The sequence below is a fragment of the Amblyomma americanum genome, chromosome 1 (genome assembly GCF_052857255.1).
Source record: "Amblyomma americanum isolate KBUSLIRL-KWMA chromosome 1, ASM5285725v1, whole genome shotgun sequence".
Classification (NCBI taxonomy): domain Eukaryota; kingdom Metazoa; phylum Arthropoda; class Arachnida; order Ixodida; family Ixodidae; genus Amblyomma; species Amblyomma americanum.
In genome coordinates, this window is record NC_135497.1 from 535,850,394 (window position 1) to 535,868,814 (window position 18,421).

The following is an 18,421-nucleotide window of genomic DNA, read 5'->3' on the forward strand; positions in this document are numbered from 1 at the left end:
GCCCGCACACTAGGTGCTGTGCCTGAACTAGGCACTGTACATATATTGTGATAAAATAAATTGTTTCTTTCATTCTTTCGTTGCCTCATTTTGTTCATGTGTATAGAAAGGATGCTTGCAGCTTAGCAATGCCAAAGCCCATAGCTTCCGTGTTGCAAATATTGACCAAAATGTGAATATTCGGTCGCTCATATGCTAATGGCATTAACTTCGGCCAGTGTTAGCAGATTGGTTGAACTGTGGTCCAATTGTGGCATCAGCGTCAGGCCAGTGTTGGTAGAGAGGTTGTGAACGAGGGTATAATTGCGGCATGGATGTCTGCCCAGTGTTGGCAGACAGGCTGAACAGTGGTCCGATCGTAGCATGAATCTCGGGCCAGTGTTACCAGATAGGCTGAACAGTCGTCCAATTGTGGTGTGAACGTCGGCCCAGTGTTAACAGATATGCTCAACAGTGGCCCAATCGTGGCATGAATGTCTGGCCAGTGTGGGTAGGTAGACAGGTCCAATCTTAGCCTGAACGTCAGACCGAGGTTGGAAAACGTCGATTTTTGCCCAAATGCCAACATAGGTCCGACTTTAGTGCCGATTTTAACCACTGTTATGCCAGCGTCGGTCCATGGTGGGTGTGCTGCTTGGGAAACTTGAGATTTCACAACCTTCCTGTTTAGCGACACAACCTTCTCCATTGTCGTTGGCGAACGAGATGGTGAACAAGAGTTGGTAGTTGGCTGGCATCAGTGAAATGCAAAGTGTGCGATGGCGATGGGACAATTGATAAATATAGAAAAGAGTATGGCCTTCCTGCAAAACTGATGCTGCCATGTACGGACTGTGGCAACATTTCATGCTGATAGAACTTGCTGCACACGAAGACTGACCAGACAGTGAGCCCGTTTGTGGCGAACATTCTCGCCGCGCGCGCAATGCACTTAGCAGGAAATTCACCTTGATGCGCTACATAAAAATCTTGGCAGAAATATGTCGAGAAAAAGTTGACGCTCGCGATGGACCATGTGGCCCAAAAGTTGACTTCCGACTGTGCATGATCAGTTTGGGAAGTTTACACGGCGTTGAATCTTGGGAATCCGGGCAACATCGCGGTGTCATTCGATGGCTCACGGATGACACGTAGACCATCATCACACATTGGCATCAGAATTGTGATTGAACTGTTCACTGGACTTGTTCTTAACATTGTTGTACTGAGAATTTTTGCGCCACATGTGAGGAGGCCCAAAAGAAGGTGACCCAACATACCCCGCCTGGAAACAGAGCCACACCTGCCAGAAAAACACAAACAAGAAGGCTGGTGAAATGAAGGTTGAAGCTGCCATGATCTTATTCCAGTGGTCCCTACAGCAGCACAACCTTCTTTATACCACAATGCTCTCTGATGGCGGCAGTCGCATATTCCCTGCTTTGAAAGAAGCGGAAGTGTATGGATACATTGAAATTCAGAAGGCAGATTGCGTGAATCATGTGCAAAAAGGCATGTGTACTGCTCTGCGCAACGTGGTCGCCAAGCAGAAATGTGCTGCTGGAGAATATCTTGGCAAGAGAGGCAAGCTCAGGCAAGATTTGATCTCTAAATTGAGCTCCTATAATTCATGGGTGCTCAACTCACAAATAGGTGATGTGGAGGCCACACTCAAAGCTGTGATGGCCACCTACCATCATGTGATGTCCAACGACTCCACTTGCAGCCACACACTCTGACCAACAGGCCGTGATTCTTAGTGCCAGCAGGATGCGGCAGAGGCCAGAGGTGAGGCTATGCCGCGTCACCGGTATAATCTGCCTCTTCATGTTTGTGAGTCCTTACTTCCTATATATGAAAGGCTTTTGGACAGGAGGCTGCTTGAATGCTGCCAACAAGGCAACACCCAAAACAACAATGAGTTTGAGTTCGATGATATGGGCACTTACCCGAAATGAACAACGTTCCTCCCTCTTCATTGTGGCTATGGCTGAAGCCGTGATGAAATCCAACACGAAGAGTGAAAGGACTGCTACATGGGTATTGCAAGAGATCAGCCTAACTCCTAGCCACCAGACAAACAAGCGCACGTAGGAGAAGGATAACCAAAGACAAACTGAATCTGTACAGAAATGCAAATGTGTGGAAAATCTGCAGTGCATACTGAAAAAGTGCCATTTCAATGCTTCTGGTTAGACTGGCTACATTCCAGGAGGCTGTTAGGCACTGCTAATGCCAGTATGTAAATAAAAGTGATATACAGTCGACCACCGATTTTTTTGACCCTGTAGGGACCGCGAAAATGATAGAAAAATCAGGCAGTCTGGAAAATCAAATTTTACCGAAAAAATCACAAAGTTCTTGCCAATATGCTGGAGGAAGGGTTCAGTTGTATTGCATACATTCTAAAGCTCCTCATGACAAATTTTTGCTGCGCGACATATCAAAAGACGACGGGCGGCGGCCGCTTTCACGAGCTCGGCCTGGCTGTGCTGCCCTTGGCATGTCACCGATGAACGCATCGATTGGGACAAAGTCTAGATGGGAGAGCGAACACGCCGCTGCGGGAGCTGCGCTGCGCCCGCAGTGCGATGGTCCCGGGACGACAACGTGAAGATTGGGAAAGAAGAACCGAGAAACGGCCAGAGCAAGCGCTATGTCGGCGTTGGCCTTCGTCATTAGGCCTAGCGACTACAGCCAAAATCGGCATCGTATCCGGTGATATCCACTCTGCGGTGGCTTGCTTATAATGAAAGGCATCTTGCCTGTCGTCGAAATGCCAGTTGTTTGCTGTTTTACACTCGAAGACTCAGGGTTGCGGTGCGTTTTGCCCTGGGTACGCTTACCCTGCTTTGAAATGCCCCACCATCTCTTCCCGTGCTCGCCGTCTCCGTGAAGCCGTACGCCTGCCACGCGCTTCGCTGCTACCTCTTCCCGTATTCGGGACGAAAGACTTGGCACAGATGAGTTCCGCGAACTCTTACTACTGTTCAAGTTCGTTTGGCGGAAGACATTCAAGAACTGTACATATTCGAAACCACGTGGGCGCAGTGTGCCGACTCGCGCAGCATTCCAGCATCACAAGTTAAGAGGCTCCCTTTCTATATATATATATATATATATATATATATATATATATATATATATATATATATATATATATATATATATATATATATATATATATATATATATATATATATATACGGACGACAGAATTTTTTGTCGCGCATCTGTCGCGCGACACAATTTCGTGTCGCAGGACAAGCTGTCTTGTCGTGCCATGTGTCGTGCGACAAGCTTCGGGTCGTGGGTTCTTTCACGCGACAAAGTTGTTTGTAGTGGGTTCTGCCGCACGACAGACATCTTTCCTGCATTTTGTCGTGCGAAGAAGGTCCCTGTCGCAGCATTTGTCGCGCGACAGGTTTCTGTCGCAGGTACTGTCGCGCGACAGAGGGACTAGTGCCGCGCGACAGAGATTGCGTGCCTCAGCAAAGTTGCCTGTCGTGGGTTCAGTCGCGCGACAGACTTCTATCGCGCCTCTTTTCACGCGACAAAAGTACCTGTCGTGCGGCCTGTCGCGCGACACAAGAGCTTGTCGTGGGATATGCCGCGCGACAGATACCTGTCGTGGGATGAGTCGCGCGACAGATACCTGTCGTGGATTGTGCCGCGCGATAGATACCTATCGTGGGATGTGTCATACGACAGATTCCTGGTGAGGGTAATTATTTTACTGCAGAATTCTAGAAATACTGTCATGCGGTCGTGTGACAGCGATAGGATCAAATTGACAAAAGATGCTTCAAAGCGCGTTCACTGTGGCGAGTCGCGAAGATAATGCGAGGTGCTCTGGTCTGTTAGTGACGGGCACCGAGCGAAATGAAGTGCTCATTCACATTGGCGAATCGAGTATTCAACTCGCTTCCCGCGACCTGGCTCTCTCACCGAACGAGAATTGGCTTAGAGGAGAGGCACTGCTCGAGCACTCACCTAATTCCCTTCTGTTCCCACAAGACAATGTGATGAAAGTAGTGCATGCTCAAGAGTATAATGCGGCTTTGAAAGCCCAAAAAGTTGTATACACAAGCGACGAAGCCAGCGGTGCCTGCGTATCCGCACGCGCTTGCGGTGGCGGCATGTAGCTGCAGCCACGACAGCGCCTGCACACCAATCGGTGTGCGCAAGTCGAATGGCGCTACTTAAAGTCAGTGTCCTCTTGGCTTCTGTGACATGTTCAAGCCATGTAACATAATGTACCGCTACTACTACATGCGCAGAAAAAACCAAGGACACTTCTATGCGTCGCGGAAAAGAATGTCGTCAGTCGTCAATCAGGGAAAATTACTCGCCATAACCATCCGGCTACACAAAGGCAGCATGTTTGTACATGCACACAGTTCTCTGTATAAATGTTCAAAGCAACCCCGATATCATTTTTCCGCGCGTTTCAGTTTTAAGAGCGTCAGCTCTTACTACTTACGTTTGTCAAGGACACGTCTGTCTGCAGGGAAGGTCAAATTAGCCAAGACAGTTACCACACTATATCAAATAGCAACAGCGGGCGCGTAGAGCCTCAGTTGTCACAGATCCCTTCGATCCGTTTTACATATGCCAGTATAGCGGCTATCGAAGTGGAACCCCGGGGACCCCCATTTGCATCAAATTTGGGGGCCGCCCGTTTGACGCATAACGATCGAAGTGGTGTGATTTGACTTGTCATGTTCCTGAGGATAAAATAAATATTTAGATGAAGCCCAAAATATGTGTGGGATTCGCACCGACGACCTTTTCGCCCCCAAACTGTGCATTCCGGGGACTTCCAGACAGCCATAAGGCCTCATCGTTTGTCGCAGAGGGTTCCGGATGCGGTCAAACAATTCATCTTGTTGTAATGCACACGTTTATAAAATTCGTTAAGTGATATATAAGGAGGAAACATACCGGATTTAGCGAAGGTGGCTGTAAATCGCAATAGTAGTGCAAAATCTTTTATGTAGATGACGCTGCTTGCATCTTAGAGCGAATGTTTCCGAAACGAAATGCCCTCAGATGTTTGTATTTTGTCTTCTGCACGTTTGCTGAGCACCCCGATCTAGGACCCCGATCTAAACACTTGAAGCTCTCGTAGCTAACGCTCTTAAGTGCAACGCTGATGCAGTGTTGGCGGAGAATTTTTTTTTAGCGGCAGTGACGTGGTGCTTATTATAAAATAGCAAAGCAAAAAAAAAATACTTTACGATGTCGTTCATTGCCTTCACTGAACATTTCATGACGGTGGCACGAAAATGTCGCTAAATATAGACAGCAGCGTATGCAGCCGAAGGTGAAATGCGGCGGCCGGCGAGTTTGAACCGATTTGATTCTCGGTCGAAATGAGAATAAAGTCTTGGGACTGACATCAACCGCGCGCTTTAAAGAGTTTCACCTGCTTTGACACAGTCTAGCTCCTGTGCACCCGCGCTCGGTCCTCTAAACTACTCTGGTCCCAGTGTGACTGTGTGCTATGACAATCTGAGCGAAAAGGAGGATGTCTGGACGTTTTGATCTGCACCACGGCCATACAGTTGAGCTACATGATAACGTACGGGCGCGGCATGCCAGCCTGAATACCGGCCGCCAGCGTCAGAACAATGCCACAGTAATGTTTGTTCAAGTCCATACTAAGCCGTCGGATAGAGTATCGTTGGCCAATATCGAGTCGTTGGTAGAAGCGATAACAGGAATACAAACAAATGTCTCCCCACGGCGCCTTTAATTGCTGCTGCTCAATTGCGGCTTTCGTGGCCTCAGCTGGCTCCGCTCCTGAAGGTGTCGCGGAAACCGAGCATATCTTTGTTTTACTATGAGACGAGGTTCACAGTAAAACGATGACGAGAGCAGCACCTCAGCGCTAGCCAGTTTCGAAGTGCACTCAGCTGCTGCATCGATGCGAAACCGGCTAGGCTTAGCGACGACTAGGGCAGCCAGGGGGTAGCGCGTAGTTCATTGCCCGGCGCGCCCGCGGGCGGCGTCGTTCCCGAAAGCTCGCCTCGCTCGCTCCCGCTGGCTCACTGATTGGCTCAACAGCTTGCGACCTTCACTCGGAAGGCTGGAAAATCGAGAAGCGAGCGACTGGCGCTGCGACTGAGCGATACTTGATGCCCACGTTTGCACTACTGTTGAACAACCTTTAACGCACATATGCTTGGGTTATCGGCTGCGTTGCGGCGAGTCTTAGTTAAGATCGTCCGCGACGCCATCGTCACCGTCCGTGACGCACAGGCTGAGAACTTCAATTCCAGTACGTGCCGAAACAACTCGTATTTATCGTAACGATACGAACTCGAAAACACGCCTGCTTCGATGCGCTAGTGGGCTCTTGCTTGTTAAACTACACGCGATCAGGATGCGGCGAGTGCTAGCCGCTGTTGCATAATAGCTAAAGTGAGACGCAAGTATCGACGTAGTTTCGTAACGCAGTTGATATCAAAGCACTCCGCTTGTACTGGTCACCGATAAGCTGTTAAGTTTCATGATCTCCGGTGAGCGTGCCAGTGTCGCTCGCGCAAATTAATGCATAGCAGCTACTCTCCATCGTGCCAATTGCGTTCAACTTATCCACGATATTCGCCAGCTTGAGATACGGCGCTTTTATTCGCTGTTTTTGTCGCAACTTAGTGATTTTATCTGGCATAAAACGAAATTGCATTCTGTCAACACCGTCGTCTGCTCCGTCGTCTGCTAGGCATCCGGGTCACTACAGGGGATCACAGGATCGCAGCTTCTACAAACCACATACCAGAAAAAGTAACTGAAAGCGCTTTAGTATTCTTAAATAATATAAAAATAATTTTAAAAAATGCAATGTCTTTGTTGTGAAGATAATATAAGTATTCATGGTTTAAAAAACTAATTTTTTTGTCGGTTGCAAATTTTCACCGACACGAAAGCGCAGCCGTCGGCGCCATTGCAGCGCAACCGATACGTTGTGTTTTGTATTATTTGCCTCTTTGAGGCATTGCTTGAATACTTGTACGGTGGACACGTGTGAAGAACTCATTCAATAGGAAGGTGAGCAGGAGTGTGTTTTGGAAGCCAACGACCAGGATTTCGGCCTGTCAACATTGGCGAGTTTCAACGGGTAAGCCATGAAGAAAGAGTGCTGCGACGTCTTTTCATCTGTTAGGGGAACGAAGACTCCTGCGCCGTTTTACTAAGCCTGGATGAATCGCATGGACGGTGAGTCCCGCTCTGCGTTTCTTTGCTAATGATCTGTATTCACACGCGCTATTTGTATGCGGCTATATAGGGATGTGAGTGGAGGCAGCCCGCCTGCGGTTGCCGCAGCTACAATGCGGCGCCAAAAAAGCAGGGCCTATATCCTGCATGACAAGTGTTGTTCTCATTGTCTGTATGTGCATTTATTACTCGCGTGCCGTGGTAAATAAAAATGGCACCAGATATCACAACAGAGTTACGCTTTCGCTTGCTAGCGCTTCGACACTCGGTGCAAAAGCATGGATTTGCACTGCGTAGAAGACGATGAGCGAGAAGTGCCGCGCGGCGGAGCGCTCGCGCTTGGCCAGCTGCGATCAGACACCGCACTATTTTGCTCAGGGTTAGTACTCATCGGATTAGTGCTTGTGCCTTAATATGCGTCATACTAAATTTTGAGACAGTGATCGCATGCGAAAGGCTAGTTCATATTCATCGCCTTGTCATTTGTAAACTTGTCTGTGCTTCCCCAGTGGAACAGGATTTGAGGCAGTGTTATGTCAAAGTTAGATCAATCTTGCTTCTCCTGAGCTGTAAACTTTGATGCTTCCTCTCCTTCTGAGCACTGCGAGCTGTCGGAGATGCAACTGCACAATTATTTAGGATTTCTACCTTTTTGCTATATCCCTCGCTTTTGCGGCCCGCATTCAAGTCGTTCGCCATTGCCGATGGTTTTTTTGTTACTTATTTTCGCTTTGTTATTTATTCTTGGTTGCGTGCCATCAGCTGTGGTGCCGGCGATTCTCCGAGCTCGGAACTCTTCCCAGGCACGGGATCCTACCCACAGACCTCCCTTGGCCGCACTCACGAGTGTTCTTTGGTATTTTTTGTTTCTCTTGCCTTTACTTGCATTGCCAGTCGACAAATTTGTGCAGCTTTTAATTGTATGCAGATTTGTTAAATGCGCTAGCAATTTTTCTATGATGCCAAGCTGTGCTGTGAGGTATCAAGCTTCCTGCTAGTGAAGGCATGCTTTTTTCCATTCTCTCTTCTCATTTAACCAAGGCAGACTGGTTGCAACTTTCAATTTAATACCTAGACATTGGTGCAAGGCACCATGATAGGAATTAATGAAAACCTGCACATCCTATATTCAAATTGGTGTGCGGTATTTCAGCCAGCTCATCTTTCAGTGTGGTTATAACAGTCATTGTGACTCTTCTCAAAGAATGTATATGGGTGCATTACATAAAATCTGTTCATTTGTTTTGTCATGGGCTAGCTCATTGGTTTTTATTTACTTACATTACGTCTAAGTTTAGTTTTTAAAGCAGTAGATGATTTCCTCTCTTGTCATTCATGACATGGCTACAGCCACTGACAGCTGTTGCTCTTGATGTATTTATTTCCAGTTGCCAGCGGCCAGCATCTATTGGGCCATACGTGCTTCCTGCCTTCGGCTGTGTCATCCCTCCTGATCCGTTCATGGTAGTTATTCTTTTTCAGTGATGCATATCTCAGCTGCCTATTTAGAAAAATATTTTCAATATAGGCTTGCAGCTAGGTTTAGAAATGCATGAAACTCTACATGCACTTCACAGCAGTGCCTCAGCTTATAATTACCGGAACTGTAGACTTGTACAAAATATAGTCGCTGATGTAGCTCTTGACGCAGCTGCTGTTAACATAAACATGCTTTGACATTGCACACCTGTTGCCTGGTATGCATATGTGTCCTCGAAAAGGACCTATATGTTCATTTATCCCTTTAAAAACATTGTGCTCTACAATGATGGTTTACCAGTATTTCTGATACAGAGACCAAATTGTCATTCAGTAATGTAACATTGCACGATGACACCAATCCTTGTATGATATAGCATCCTTGCAATGCACTGGGCAAGCTGCTGTCAGCACAGATTTATTGCTGGTTTATTGCCATAGCATATGGTTATACTGCACAGTTTGTACCTCTACCTTCTTAAAGCTTTATACTTTAAAAATTTGAAATTAGTTGAAGGAAAATTCTAGGAAATGTAACAGTAACTGTCTCACATTTTGGTGGACACTTGATCCGTGATGTAAGGGAGGGATATAGAAGGAAAGTAATGAAGAGCTGATGCCCATGTTAGATGCCCTCTTTAGTTAAACATACCTCGCAATTAACACATTTGGTGCAAAACAAACATGGGACTTGCATGTTCACAAGCACCCTCATGTCAGTAAAACAAAGTGCCAATGTTGCCGTACTTTAGAGCTTTGCTCCTAAAAGCGCAGCTCACTGCTGCTCAAAGTTGAGAGCAAAAATATGTCTAATTTTCCTCATGTGCAGTCTGCGGTGCTGGTGCCATTTGCAATGGTGATTGACATTGAGTTGCATGATGCTCAGTCTGTTCCTGGAGTTAGTGATTTTGTCTGTCATGTGAATGTGCTGTTAAAATTAGTGAAAAACAATGGTTCTCTAGTTCATTTAAGGTAACTGTGTCCTGTGCCACATGCTACCACCCATTTTCCTCAAATTTCCTAATCTCATTTAGCCATCTGATTGCCACCCATTCATGCATTCACCTACTCTTGGAATCCTCCCAGTGTTTTAGTGTGGTATTGCTTATATCTTCTCTGCATTACACATGCATTGCACTTCCTCTTTTTTTGATTTAGTCAACAGATCTCTGTTCCTGTTTCTTGCATAAGCTAAGAGGTGACTCAAGTGCACCATCTAGGCTTGTGATGCAATGTGTGGGGCGCTTCGTTTTTGGGTAAAACCTGGTTTCTCCCTACTGTTGCATCAAAAAAGATTCCTAAAGATCAGGTTCAACCCAATTTCTGTGCAAATGTGCCTGTAAGAAAGTGTGGTTTGAAGGTGCACAAAGGCAAAGAACTGCTGGAGTGTAGTTTAAGGGAGGAAATAGCGCAATGAAACACGGACACACGAAGAACGGACACACACGAGCGCTGACTCACAACTGAAATTTATTTTGAAGAAAAGATGCTTAAATAGGAGACATGCGAGGGTGCTTAACAGGGCTGCTGCAGCGATAACCGCCAATCAGTGTGGTCGCGTCACAAAATTTCAAAAACAGCAACAAAAGAAGTAAGTGATAAACGGTGTAAAGGGCCGCAAAAAGGTGGTCAGGGGACAGTAACAATAACAAGACCAATGGGGGGGGTAGCATTAAAACCATGAGGGACACAGATGTGAAAATACAGGTGAAACATAAAAATGAAAGACGTACAAGCTTTAAAAGCGTGCCCAAAAAGGGGGGGGGGAGATAAAAGCGTTAAAATCTTAAGACGCAGCGAAGGATAAAACAAGATAAAGGCACTACCAACAAGGGATCACAGAATCATTAGGCTATAGGTTGCACAAGAAAACTTAAGTGTTCATCAGGCCACCCTGAAAATTTAGCTCTTTTTCCGACAAGGAGAGGGATGCAGTGCTCACGCATTGTTCACCAGCTTGATGAATTTGGAGGGCTTCTAGGATTTCCCTCGTCAACCTATCTCGTCCTCGGCCGATAGTGGTGCAGCGATTAAAGTCAGGGGTGCAGATTCTTTCAGTGTCGTCTTCTGTGATTTAGCACTTCTTACAGTGCTTAGCAAGGTGCCCAGAAATTGCTATACTATTTACGTTGTTTTGATGTTCTTGTAGGCGGATATTGATGCACCTTCCCGTTTGACCGATGTACCTCTTCCCGCATGACACTGGGATGGAGTAAATTATTTCTAAATCACAGGGGACATGTTGATCAGAGTGTGCCACCCTACACCCTCGGGTTTCCGGCGGGTTATTCACTTTGGAACAGAGGGCGGAAAGCCTGTTGGGAGCCGTGAAGACGGCGCGCTGTGCGACTTTCTTTAGACGATGGCCGATGGTGTGGAGGTAGGGCATTGCCACAAAATTTCTGCGTTTATCGTTTGAAGCAACAGGTCCGAGGTGTGGCCGGGGCTTCTTGATCATGGAGCCGGCTACTGATACAAGCAGATGCAAAGGGTAGCCTGCTGTCTACTGATACAAGCAGATGCAAAGGGCAGCCTTTGCATCTGCTTGTATCAGTAGCCGGCTCCATGATCAAGAAGCCCCGGCCACACCTCAGACCTGCTGCTTCAAACGATAAACGCAGAAATTTTGTGGCAATGCCCTACCTCCACACCATCGGCCATCGTCTAAAGAAAGTCGCACAGCGCGCCGGCGTGGATGTCGTCTTCACGGCTCCCAACAAGCTTTCCGCCCTCTGTCCCAAAGTGAATAACCTGCCGGAAACCCGAGGGTGTAGGGTGGCACACTCTGATCAACATGTCCCCTGTGATTTAGAAATAATTTACTCCATCCCAGTGTCATGCGGGAAGAGGTACATCGGTCAAACGGGAAGGTGCATCAATATCCGCCTACAAGAACATCAAAACAACGTAAATAGTATAGCGATTTCTGGGCACCTGGCTAAGCACTGTAAGAAGTGCAAAATCACAGAAGACGACACTGAAAGAATCTGCACCCCTGACTTTAATCGCTGCACCACTATCGGCCGAGGACGAGATAGGTTGACGAGGGAAATCCTAGAAGCCCTCCAAATTCATCAAGCTGGTGAACAATGCGTGAGCACTGCATCCCTCTCCTTGTCGGAAAAAGAGCTAAATTTTCTGGGTGGCCTGATGAACACTTAAGTTTTCTTGTGCAACCTATAGCCTAATGATTCTGTGATCCCTTGTTGGTAGTGCCTTTATCTTGTTTTATCCTTCGCTGCGTCTCATGATTTTAACGCTTTTATCTCCCCCCCCCCTTTTTGGGCACGCTTTTAAAGCTTGTACGTCTTTCATTTTTATGTTTCACCTGTATTTTCATATCTGTGTCCCTCATGGTTTTAATGCTCCCCCCCCCATTAGTCTTGTTATTGTTACTGTCACCTGACCACCTTTTTGCGGCCCTTTACACCGTTTTTTATCACTTACTTCTTTCGTTGCTGTTTTTGAAATTTTGTGACGCGACCACACTGATTGGCGGTTATCGCTGCAGCAGCCCTGTTAAGCACCCTCGCATGTCTCCTATTTAAGCATCTTTTCTTCAAAATAAATTCAGTTGTGAGTCAGCGCTCGTGTGTGTCCGTTCTTCGTGTGTCCGTGTTTCATTGCGCTGTTTCCTCCCTTAAATGTATTACCAACTAGCCCGGAACCTTGCTTTTCTGGAGTGTAGTGGATGTCACATAATTCTTCTGACAGATTTTTTAAACAATTCTGGTTATTTTATTTCTCTTTTAATGTTTATTGTTTGTCGGTTGCTTATAATTTTTGGATAAACTGAAAACTACATGTACTGACTGGTATTTCATTCCAATAATTATACCCATTATTATGAAGCTGTGTTGGAAGGTAGGTGTGCATTTATTATGCGTGCTTTGAATTTCAGTGATTGTTTCTGCAATGCAAAATGGAGGACAGGTCTCTGCTGTGCGAGTTTTTTGCAATGGAGTGAAAGTAGCTGGAGCAGCATTTGCTACTGTGTCACCAAGCCAAAAGTTCTTTCACAGACCACTGAGCTTCTGAATACCTATGGCTTAAAGCTCGAAGCTCTGGTTGGCCTTCCCGAGGTTTTCTGCATTAACGAGTGCAAGCCCAAGGGCTCAGAGCTAACAAAGAATTTGAAACCATAGAGCTATACACAGTAGTGCTGGGACCGTGCAGCAAGTCAGTGTGAATTAGGTCGCGATAAACGTGGTTTACTGTAGAAAGCTTGTGTGAAAAAATAGTTGCGCTCACAGAAACCGCTGTTTCTTTCTTAGTTGGTCATTGAAACAAAGCAATGCATGTAAAATTTTATATCTCACTGATCCCTCAATTTGTTCCAGCTAAAGACCAAGAGTCACATGGAAGTTGTGCAAGCCACCAAGTTGCGTGTGATTTTTGCCAGGGACCTGGAGCAGGCTGGGAAATTAGTGGATGGTCAGTGGTATTCACTCAGTAAGGCAAGCTTTTTCTGTAAGTAGAGTTTTTGGCATGGCATTGCTTAGGAACGCATGCACTAATCTGACTGCTCTATGCCCGCCCATGCTTCAAGAATAATGAAGTTCATGAAAAAAATTGATTTCCGAAAAAAAATTTCCGCTTCTGTTATGTTTTTTCAGAAACGTATTTGCCATTTAAAGGGCTGTGCGAACCTTAAAAATTATTATGTGCTTGTTTTGGCTTTTTTTTTTAAATTTCTTCCACATCTATGTTGGCCTGACCTTGTAGCTTGTCTGCATGAAATTGGCTGCTACCTACAGTTTGCTTTTTGTTGCTCCTTTATTGCCTGTCACAATCTTTACTTTGCGTGGCAGTGTCATGCAGTTTGGGAAGTAATCTGACCTTATTTCTGCATTGGCCTGTAGTGCAAGCTTTTGCATGTGGGGCATGTTTATGGTGTCCTTTCGTTTGCTGTAACTGCAGTTTGGCCATGAGGGTTGGAGGCTTAGTCCTTTTTTTATTTTGATGCAGTGTCATATACTTCATGCATAAATTAATGAAGTAAACACTATTTTTTGTAATAAATGAACATTCATTATAGCTGTGGCCATTATAAGTGCACTTGACTCTAAAATGGCTTTCTTTCGGCCTTCAGTATTACATGTTAAAACCAGCCAGAAGACACAAAACAGGAGAAGAGATGAGCACAAGATGAGGCTGAGCACAAGATGAGGCTGGTCTAACAACTGAAATTTTATTGAAGGAAAGTGGCAAAAGAAGACCTGCAAAGAGATTCAAGCATGCAAGACCCCAAAGCAGTGAGAGGGCAAAAAATAACCGAAAGGCACTGATGTACTAGTAAACCATCTAAAGAACTAATTCCTTACAGTGAAGGTTCACCGACGGTTTAGCCAGGCACTTGTTTTTAGCCTTACTGATGTAGTAAGCCTCAACTATGTCAGGACAGATTTATCACTTCCCAAAACCACTGATGTGCCGCAGAAATCAGGCGTGCAAAGAGAAAGGTCGTCCTCCGATTGCATTCACGAGTTTGAACGTGCAGTGTCAGGTGAAAATTCGCCTTCCTCTCTATACAGTGAAAGTGTTCTCAGCCAGGCGCACATTCAGATATCTGCTTGTCTGCCCATAGTAGTTTCAGCTACGAGGCAGTGGAATGCAAAAAAACCTTTACTTTTGCAAGTGGTGAACATTTTTTATCTGCCACTGTGCATAGCGGACGATTACCCGTAGTTGTATCAAGCCTAGTTTGAACGAAGAAGCAAAGGGCTCCTACCTTACTTTTAGCGGTCAAGACAACAACAACATCATACTTTTGTGCAACTTTCTTGAAATGTTGCGAAATAGCGTAGATGTAAGGTATAGAGCCCGTCTTTTTGTGCTGCTCAACTACGTCAGCATCATGTGAACGGTGTTCCGTTCCCTCGAGAGAGTAAAAGCACACTCTGACAGGTGCGCAAGATGGGCAAGTGGGAACCCAGGTGCCATTGGCTTGGAAACCTGCTCCGAGAATGAATTCTAAGCACTGTGATGGCATGACTTTCATAAAGCGGTCGTGATGCATGTGATTGCCAACCTGTCCTTCACCAGCCTCGAGTGGTTCAACTCGTAGCTAAGAGGCTTCCTGATCTTGGGCTTTGGCGCCAACATATGTGGTCGTCCGCAAAGCGCAGGTCTAAGTCAAGAAGCTACAAACGGTTATGCTTAGTGAAATTCAGACGTAAAAGATAGGCTTTGACCACATGCCTAAAGATTTCTAAAACGTCTTGTGCCAACTTATCTGAGCCCTCCTTGTGCAAAAAAATTAGGTAGCTATCAACATAATGAAATGCTACTATGCCGATGCCTTCCAAACAGGGCTTTGATGCGGTATCGACTCTGGACAGAAGAATGTCGCGGAGGAACAGTGCAACCTGGGACCCTCTGCATATGCCTGATTTCTGATGTAAATACCGCCTTGCCAACTCACAAAAGTGGAGTTCTGTGGAGTTCTAGTTTCTTGTGGACAGCAACCTGGGCAGGTGCTCTGCAGTGAGCATCGACATGGAGGGCCTGCACTATTCATTGTCACATGATAGACCTCTGAGGCATGTGCAAACTGCATCAGGGTGAACAACGAACATGCTTTTACAGATGATTGCGTGATTTCGGTTGCTGGCTTCTTGGGGCTGTTGTCCTTTTACTGCAAATCCGTATTTTTCAGTTGGCAGGGCGGTATTTACATGCAGGTCGTACCTTTGCTCAGCAACATTTTTTTGTCTAAAGTCGATAAGGCATTGGAGGCCTGTTTGGAAGACCTTGGCATTGTAGATTTCGTTATGTTCATGACTGTAATTTTTCTGGACATAGAAGGCTCAGATAAGTTGGCACAAGATGTTTTAGGAGTCCTTAAGGCATGCGGTCAAGGCCTGTCTTTTACATCAGAATTGTCTAAGCAGAACCGTTAGCAGTTTCTTGATGCAGACTTGCGCTTTGTGGACGAATATGTTTGTCGGGGCTACAGCTAAAGATCGGGGAAGGCTCGTTTTAGCTACGAGTCGGACCACTCGTTGGGGAAGGATGGTGAAGAGGTGTATTTGTCGCTGGTTAAGGTCAGTAAAGATGGAAACACTTGATGGGTGTGCAATCGTGTGCATGACATCAGCTTTAGATAAGTCATGCCATCACTGCTGAGGACGCATTCTTGTAGCAGGTTTCCAAGCAGCTGGGTTCCCTCTTGCCCATCTCAACAACCTGTCATAGTATGTTTTCACTCGCTCGAGGGTAAGGAGCAGATACTCCGATGATGCTGATACACCTTACCTCCACAGTATTTCACAGTCTCAAGAAAGTCGCGGGAAAGCGTAATGCTGCTGTTGTCTTAACAGCGAAGTGCAAGACAGGAGGCCTTTGCGCCGCCATTAAAAAGGCTTGATAAAACTGGGTACTTGTCCACAATGGACAGTGTCACAAAAAAAGGTTCACCACTTGCAAAGTAATGGAGTGTATTGCATTCCACTGCCTTATGGCTGCAACTAATATGGGCAGACGGGCAGATATCTGAATTTGCACCTGACTGAACACTTTCACTCTATAGGGGGAAGGCAAATTCTAATCTGGCGCTGCACGCTAAATCTTGTGAATGCAAATCTGAGGATGACCTGTCTCTTTGCATGCCTAATTTCAACGACACATCAGTGGTTTATGGAAGGGATAAATCTGTCGGTAGATAGTTGAGGCTTACTACATCGGTAAGGCTAAGGACACGTGTGGCTAAGCCATCGGAAAACCTTCACTGTAAGGAATTTGCTTTTTTAGATGATTCATTAGTATGCCAGTGACCTTTGATTGCACTTCGCTCTTTCACTGCTTTGGTTTATTGTGTGCTTGTATCTCTTCGCGGGTCTTCTTTTGCGGCTTTCCTTCAATGATGCCGCCGCAGTGGCTCAGTGGTTATGGCGATCGGCTGCGGTCCCAAAAGACGCAGGTTCAATCCTGGCCGCACCAGTCAAATTTCAATGGAGGCGAAATTTTAGAGGCCCGTGTACTGTGCATTGTCAGTGCACGCTAAAGAACCCCAGGTGATCGAAATTTCTGGAGCCATTCACTACGGCGTCCCTCATAGCCCGAGTCGCTTTGGGACGTTAAACCCTCACAAATCAAATAATCAAAATCTTCAATTAAATTTTTGTTAGTCCCGCCTCTTGAGCTCATGTCTTCTTGTGTGTTCTGGCTGGTTTTAAGGTGAGTCAGTACCAACTCGGCCAGTCATAAGCCTTGTTCAGTATTACAACATTTTGAATAAAGTGAGTTTACTAGGCTATGTTGCCGGGAATCGTGTCCACAGCAGTTGCGGGCAACTCAGAAGAGATAGCATCATATGATTGGTTGTGTAATTGGCAGAGGATGATGTGAGGATGCTGCTCGAAAAGAAAATTTCATATTTGGATAATTATTTGCAGCCAAAAATGTCCAAAAAGTGGCTGGGCCAGAGAAAAAGTGCCGCAAAATTTGAAAACGCTGAAAGTAGGAGCTACAGCGTAGTGCCAAGTTTGAAAAACTGGAAGTATGGACAAAGCCAAAGCTTGGCGCCAAGTTTGAAAACTCGAAATGAGCAATCACGTGACCAGTGATAATTTTCCTATACTTAACTAGGAGATAGGAAAAAGAATGATAAATTAGAGGCAATTAGGTAATTATTGAGAAGCGAAAGGCAATGAATGCGTGATTAGACTGGGCAAGTATTCAGTGAGTGGGCAGGAACGATCCATGGAGGAAAATTTGAAAACTCGAAATCGTTGCTGGGATGAAGTGAGGGTAAAATAAGAGTTAATTGATAACCAATCAAGTCAACGAGAAAACAACCATGGCGCCAAATTTGAAAGGCGACCAGTGTCGAGGAGGCGTCAACGCTTTCACATTTTTTTTTGCGCAGGTAGCAGCGGTGATCTCTATTTTTTGTTTTTTTCAGCCAAGACAAAAACCATTTTTCTTGGCTCATGGGCGATGTATCTAGGAACCTGCGGCCAGGACAACGCTGGACAGCATGCATCACAAAGCTCAAAAAAAAGCACGAAACAGTAAATAAATATTGATCATTTTCATTTCAATTCTAGTGGTTTTGTGCACGAATTACTCTGGAATGCACAAAGCTTGTGTTGACAGGCGACCATTAACAAGCTGTGCATTTTTGTGCGTAGCGTACTCCAGAACACTAATCCTGTGTTAATTGACAGGTGACAGTAACGACTGTTACACAGTGTACGAGCACTACACAAGACACACTACAGAAGACAAGGCAAACTACAGAAGACAAGACAGACTACAGAAGACAAGACAGACTCCAGAAGACAAGACAGACTACAGAAGTCAAGACAGACTACAAAAGAGAGGACAAACTACAAAAGACAGACTATAAAAGACAAGACAGACTACAGAAGACAGGACTACAAAAGACAAGACAGACTACAGAAGACAAGACAGACTACACAAGACATGCCCAAAATACGACAAGACTACAGACTACAGAAATTTTTTGTCTTAGAGTCCTGTAGTGCATTTTGACTGGGTATATATATATATATATATATATATATATATATATATATATATATATATATATATATATATATATATATATATATATATATATATATATATATTCTACGAACGTGCATTAAAAATCTGGTTGTTATTCAGCGTCGTGTCCCGCCTCTCTGTGTCTCGTGCTACGCTGCTCCCGTCACAAGATCATGCACCAACCCGCCCAAATTTTCACCTTGTTAAAGCACATTTCATGTAAACAGGT

General features: G+C 45.5%; 1 protein-coding gene across 1 annotated transcript in view; it reads left to right on the plus strand.

The window, feature by feature from the left end:
* The first annotated feature begins 6,853 nt into the window (after positions 1 to 6,853).
* The window catches only part of LOC144129221 (uncharacterized), a 44,911-nt gene continuing 33,343 nt past the window's right edge, over positions 6,854 to 18,421 (plus strand). Inside the window, exons 1-5 of the mRNA XM_077663216.1 lie at positions 6,854 to 7,200; positions 7,963 to 8,056; positions 8,589 to 8,664; positions 13,020 to 13,149; positions 17,585 to 17,693. Of these exons, the coding sequence (XP_077519342.1) occupies positions 7,185 to 7,200; positions 7,963 to 8,056; positions 8,589 to 8,664; positions 13,020 to 13,149; positions 17,585 to 17,693 (425 nt within the window). The 5' untranslated portion in view covers positions 6,854 to 7,184. The remainder of the gene's footprint in view (positions 7,201 to 7,962; positions 8,057 to 8,588; positions 8,665 to 13,019; positions 13,150 to 17,584; positions 17,694 to 18,421) is intronic.